Genomic DNA, 6,604 nt, shown 5'->3' with positions numbered 1-6,604 from the left:
CATTACAACAAGGCCCTGTACTTTTACAGTGTGTACTGTGAAAGTAATGTAGAAGTTGACAATAATTTACTGTGAATTTACAATGTATACTGTGGAAGTCATGCTAAAATTGTCCAGTAATGTACTGTAAAAGTAATGCAGATGAAGCTTCCATTTACTGTGAATTTACAATCATTGTACAATTAACCCCCTCCCCCCAACAAACAACTCTGAGGTAAATTCAATGTTAGCCCAATGGCATATTTATTAACAAATAAATATTTTTCAATGTGCAGCAGATGCCAAGAACTTCAAGAGTTCAAGAAATTCAACTTTCTAGTCATAAAAGCCATCTTAAAATGCAGAAAATGCAGAGAAATTGTGCAAACTTGCAATTCAACTACCTGTTTCACAATTCAACTATTCAACTAGCTGTGTCACAATAACAGTAATGGACAGGATGGGAATGAGGCCTTCATGGCAATATAAGAGAGCAAGGGAGAGAGCGATGAAGGAATGTCTTAAAGGGGTGAGGCGCTCCTCTCAGTCTCAAACATTATAATGAGTCCACATGCAACAGCATTGTGTAAAAATCTTGTAGTGCAAAGTTGTCTTGAAAAATTACAAAAAGAACAAGGCTACTCAAAACTGAGCCTGACAACTACCGCTGCAAAAAACAAAAACTATGATGCCCACTCAAAGTCAATAAGTTTCCTCAAAAGGGTGCTCACATGAGGGTTCATTGTTGTCCGCTTCTTGGTCTTTGAGCCTCTTTCAGGATTGATGCCCAGGAAGCACCTGTTAATAAGCAAAGATAGTTTCAGTTTTAAATAGACTTACAGTATGTATTGCAGACAGCATTTATCAAGGTGCGCTTTTTGCTGTGCAAACTTGTTAGATCGTACTCTCACCATAATTTGGTTAGGTTTGCCTGAGGCAAAGTGGTTGATTTTCTACTATGAGAGGCCATATCAAGTTGCGCCGCCACTGAAATGCATCTTCACGCAATTGCCCAGTTGGTAAATTAAAACCAAAACCTGTTGCAAGTATGACAAACACATCCTTTTCAATTAAGGGCCTGAGAGCATTTTGTTCTGCTTTTAAAGAAAATTTAATCTACTTCATTCAATACATTCGCATTTCGCAATAGACGTTTCGAAATCATCATCACATAGCCTGCCCCAAAACAAAATAAATAACTGTGATTGGACCAGCAGGTATTTGTCAGCATAACGTGTAGAAAACCAGACTGATCTGCAGAGCGAAATTGAATGAGTTTGCAAGATCAGGATGGTCTTACCAGGCTAGCCTCAGGTACCTCGTTTGTCAGCATTTTAGACCTCAAGAAGCCTGTACTATAATGTGAATTACAAGATTAAATGTGATCTTTATAAAATACCTTTGAATGAACTCCAGCGTCGACGATCCAGAGGCAGGATACTCAAGGTTGAAGACGTAATAGCTGCTGAAGAAAGCAGCTACTCCATGTAAAAAGAAAGGGTGTGGGCCCATCACGACATGTCCCTCGATGGATATAAGCCATCCAGAGGGCTTCATCATGTCACCTGATATGAACAGATACAACATTATGTGTTATGAGCACTTTGCGATCTGCTTAAGACACAAAGGGCTATACAAATGTAATTCTTTATTTCTAATTATAATCATAATTATTATTATTTATTGTGGTCATGTAGATTTCTAGAATGAAAAGAAAATAATGAGTTGTCGATAAATGTCGATACTAGATCAAAGTAACATTACCTTGAATGATCAAGCAGGGGGTGCTGGGGAGTTCTGCAGTATTGACGTACACAGCAGTGGCACATGGCTGTAGTATAGTTAACACACAATAGCATGGATTTAGGATAAAGGATAAATATTGTTCATTGGTCAGAGGTAGTAAATCATGCAAGGTAAATGTTGATAATGTAATCACACATTTAGCATTTTAAATATTTGAATAAAAAAATCTTACATCAACTTCAAGCATCAAACTCTCTTTCGGCTCTTTGAAGTACAACATTAGGAGCAGCAGGATGCAGGCAGCCTTGTCAGAGTCTGGATCATAGCAGGCCAGAACATCACGGATCTTGGGGTTGTCCAGTGTTGCACAGTAATCCAGGATGGTCTGTCCTCGTCGACTAATTGCCTCCTGTAGCTTCTGAAGGACATCGACGTCCGTCAGGAGGCCAAAGTGTGAGAATAGGCATTTCTGAGAGAAGAGAAATGGCCATTCCTGTTTGATCTCAGACATCGCTGCAGCAGGCACTTTGTTAAGGTATTTCCGCAGGATGACGTATGTCTTTTCCATCATTGGTTCTGCTCTCCCTGCCCCACTCATTCCTTCCTCTGTGTATATAGACATACAAATGTATTGTTAGTACCCAAGTAACAATTTGGTCTTGTAGCCGCCCAACACACACAGTGTTAAGATCTTGACCAATTACTAAAGTCTAAACAAAATTACCCAAAAAGAGAGTAGATGGCATGCCTGAGTAGATGTTCAGCAGATCCCTCTTCATATTCTCCAACGTTGCCTCGGTCTCCCCCTCTGGCCAATCTGCTGGGCCCCACCTGACACACCTAGGAGTGGGCATCACAGGGTAACAATACTATTGGGGACAGTTATAGCTCAGAAGTTGGAGCAAGTCGTCTCATGACTGAAGGGTCAGCAGTTCGATTCCCTGTTGTGACTGTTTAAATAGACCCATCCCACAGAAGTTATGTTACAGTGTAATAGTTTTGTAAACACAGGTGTATTTTATCAAACTAATTAAAGGGATATTCCACTATTTGGGGAATTAAGCAATACCACGTATAGCTCCAGTCTAGCATAGATCATTGGATCGGATTAGACCATTAGCATCTCACCCTCAAAATGACTAAGATTTCCGGAATTTTTCCTATTTAAAAGTTGTCTCTTCTCAAGTTAGAACGTGCAATAAAACTAGCGCAAAATGAAACATGGCAATTTTCTAGGCTGATTTGACATGGAACTATACTCTCATTCTGGCGTAATAATCAAGGAACGTTGCAAACGTACCATGGGCGCAGTGATATTACGCAGCACGTGAAAATAGTCCCCGTAGAATGCAACGGGGACTACTTTCAGGTGCTGCGTGTTCCTCGGCAGCCTCTGAATACTGCACATGATGCACATCTATGTTTTCTGGAAATATGTGAAGCAAAAGTCATCACGTGTGTGAACGTGCAATCACAACCTCTAAATGGACATCTAGTTACCATTCCTCCCCTTATGTGCGTCTTCAAATGTTTAATAAGAGAGGCCAAAGTGTCACACTTAAATGCACAAGCCTCAAGCAGACATTTCAAGGGTGTAAGAGCTGATGTGTCAGGCAGTATAGGCCCAGCAGCCTGCAGGTAGGACCTGTGCTGCCTATACATATGAATTTGCAGTCCCGTGTGTTTTCTGTACCTTCGTGAGCAGTCAGGCACCCCACACTGGTAGTGATAATTGGGGGCATTGCTATGCAGTTTTGTGTGCTGAACATAGTTACACACATTCTCAGACACATGCTCACAGCCAACGAATTTACAGTTGAACATTGTGGATGCATGTTAACTAGTCACCTACCTAATCTATTTCTCCTCACTCTTAGCCTGACACTGAACAGGATGACCTGGAAAGAAAAGAAAAGAAAAAGGAGAAATTACACAAAGGCAACCAACAATAAGAATTTCAGTTTGAATGCAGATTATGATAATTGATTTTCATTTAATTTTAGCCGTATGTCAAAAATGATAGTGGTATATCTATAGTGTTTTTTTACTGTAGCACTTTGAGATTGCTCACTCAATGTAAAGTGCATTTACAACTTTTACAATTATTATTCATTCATATCAGGACAAGTGGGAACTCCAGTGTTAAAACCCTCCCGTTGTCGAACACGACATGAGACTAACTTACTCCAGTTAGCTCAGTCATGTTGTAACTAGGATATCCGCTGGAAAAATATTTTTTCATGGACCTGGATTGTGCATTCCGGATGAGGGTGGAAAGATCATTCCACCAGCATGGAACCGTGAATGAGAAAGTTCTGGACAGTGATTTTGTGTTGTTTGAATCACTATCTTTTTTTGACGGTGAATCACCGTTTGAATCACTAAGTTATTAAAGTTAAACAGCTAACAGTTAGCAATGCTAATCTATGATAACCTTGACTAATTACAGAAATGTGCACACATAAATAGTAATGTTTGTCCCATCATTGGTTTTATAAACTTTACAAACACCAGATTTGTCTAAACGGGGATAGTGACATGAAAAACTGTAGCGAAACTCTCCTCATTACTAACATTACTACTATTAGCAAATGCTGTGAGAGAACTTTCAACAATTCCGGGCACTTGCTAACAAAATGTGAACTGAGTCATGTGATAAACATTTATTTGAAAGTAAATATTATTATCATATTAAAATAACATGGGTGTAAGTGCTGCAAACATGCATGCTGCTCACCTTCTCCATTCAGCCCGGAATAGAAGAGGGACACGACGGAGCCTTCAGTTCAAAACAGTTCAGTTATGTCATGTGACTTCCAAGGGCACACTGTAATAATACTGTTTAATGCTGTGAAATCCTTAATTTTTTCACTGTGTTGCTGTGATATTACAGACCTTGTTGTGATATAACAGCAGGTTTTAGATTGCAAGATTTTACTGTAAAATAAGAGTTAAATGCTGTAAAATCCAAGGATACTGTAGTTTTTACAGGTATTCATCGGGATATTACAGGGAAACTCATTTACAACAAGTTACTGTAAAATAATACTTTTAATTATTGTGAAATGCTGGTAATTTCTAACAGTGTAGAAACTCCATCCAAATAGAAAAGATTCCACATCTTTCCTTCTATCTTTGTATTATTCAACTTTCAAATCCTATTCAAACTCACTGATCTTCAACCTCTTCCCACCAGTTCATACATTCACGAAGAAACGCCATTCCACCTTTAAAACGTTCACAAAACTTTGGACTCTTTCCAGTGAATTCAACTTTTTCACATCTCTTATACTTTTTACACAATGTCAATTCAAGTTTCATGTCGTTGTCAGCCTGTTTTCTGAGTTTATAATGGGAGCGGAAGGGGTGGAATGTTGGGAGTTAGAGTGAGGGGACCAACTGACACAGTGGGAATTCACTTCAAAATATTCTGAAAAATTTGTCTTCAACTCGCTGTATCTCCTACAATTTTCACTCTACATACGTAATTTTTTCACAAGTTGTAGGAAAACTTGTTCTGCTGCTCATGTCCAACTTTGAAAGCAAACAGACTTTCACAGCTGGTACAGTTGGCTTGAGAGTGAGAGGAGTCCCACTCAACTGCCACATAGACTCCCATACTAAAAATGTGCTGCACTTTCAGGAAAGATGCTGAAAGGTGGACACTTCTATACTGCTGCTGTGAAGCCATTTTTGACAGTAAACACACAAATCTTGGGCATCATCTTCTTGAGGTTCTTATCTCTCTAACAATATGTTTACTTTGGCACTGGGAGTTACCTGTTACCTGTATCTGTTCTGTAGGAGGTTCTGTGCTTTAGGTTAAAAGTCAATAAGAGCAGCTGTCTAAGCCTGTCAAAGTCAGACAGCTTTTAGTATTGCCATGGAAACCTGGGAATGTTGGCTCAGCACATAGCTGATTGAGATGATGTAATGATGTAATGCAGACAACTCAGTAAACATGGCCCTTCACTACATCCTCCAGCACCTGGACTCTCCAGGAGACTACACCAGGATCCTGTTTGTGGACTCATGGATCACTTGTGGATCATGCCTGCAGCTGTATCACAGACTTACTGTCCAGCAGCAAGCGGCATGTGAAGCTGGGAAAACATGTTTCTGACTCCAGGACAGTCACCACTGTTTTCCCTCAAGGCCGTGTTCTTTCCCCTCTGCTATCCTCCCTGAACACCAACAACTGCACCTCCACTCACCAAACCACCAAACTTCTAAAGTGTGCAGAGGACACCACCTTCACTGGGCTCATCTCTTGTGGGGATAAGTCTGCCCACAGGTGGGAGATTGACCATCTGGGGTCCTGGAGCAGCCAGATCAATGTGGACCACAATTTTCTGAAGACAGTGGAGATGGGCGGGTATTCCAGCAAGAGGCCTGCTGCACCCATCCCCATCAATCTGTGCAACTCCACACTAAACACTGTGGAGTCATTCTGCTCACCCAGGACCTCCTGTTGGAGCTGATATGCTTATGTCACCTTTCATACAGCCTTTCTAAATATTTCAGGTCATATCTTCACAACGCTTGGGGGAGTTTTCACATTTCTTTAACTTCTTCATGGCTTTCAGCTAAAAACTACATTCAAACCTTAAAATGTTCTACATTTATCAGTGCAGTTTGAATTTTATTCAACTGTAAAATCTTATTCATATTCTTTAGAACATTTCCTATGTTTCCAAGATTGATCCTTCAGCTACATTCTGCACATTAAAGCCAGCAATGCAGTGGAGCGTCAGCTTTTCAACAGTCCTTAAAACCTTCCACATCTTTCATACATTTGTACTATTCAAATTTGTTCAAGACAGCAATTCAGTTTAGCGTCAGCTTTTCAACAAAACTTTCCACTTCTTTCATACATTTG

General features: G+C 40.0%; 1 protein-coding gene across 2 annotated transcripts; it reads right to left on the bottom strand.

Annotated features, from left to right (window-relative positions):
* Positions 1 to 219: 219 nt before the first annotated feature.
* Positions 220 to 3,838, bottom strand: LOC119884208. Of its 2 annotated transcripts, none has more exons than XM_038694673.1 (6): positions 3,578 to 3,838; positions 2,474 to 2,565; positions 1,958 to 2,331; positions 1,744 to 1,810; positions 1,379 to 1,544; positions 220 to 777 (listed from the first exon to the last, which is right to left on the bottom strand). In XM_038694673.1, the coding sequence occupies exons 2-6, from the start codon at positions 2,502 to 2,504 to the stop codon at positions 663 to 665; spliced, it is 753 nt and encodes a 250-aa protein (XP_038550601.1). In that variant the 5' UTR covers positions 2,505 to 2,565; positions 3,578 to 3,838; the 3' UTR covers positions 220 to 662. The 2 variants fall into 2 exon arrangements, with proteins under 2 accessions (XP_038550601.1, XP_038550600.1); XM_038694672.1 differs by having other exon boundaries at positions 2,450 to 2,565; positions 3,578 to 3,837.
* Positions 3,839 to 6,604: the final 2,766 nt, after the last annotated feature.

The sequence above is a fragment of the Micropterus salmoides genome, unplaced genomic scaffold (assembly GCF_014851395.1).
Source record: "Micropterus salmoides isolate LMB-PRFRI ecotype aquatic unplaced genomic scaffold, ASM1485139v1 Ms_hic_scaffold_3270, whole genome shotgun sequence".
Taxonomy (NCBI): Eukaryota; Metazoa; Chordata; class Actinopteri; order Centrarchiformes; family Centrarchidae; genus Micropterus; species Micropterus salmoides.
The sequence above is the reverse complement of the archived record's forward strand: the minus strand, read 5'-3'. Positions and strand labels throughout refer to the sequence as shown.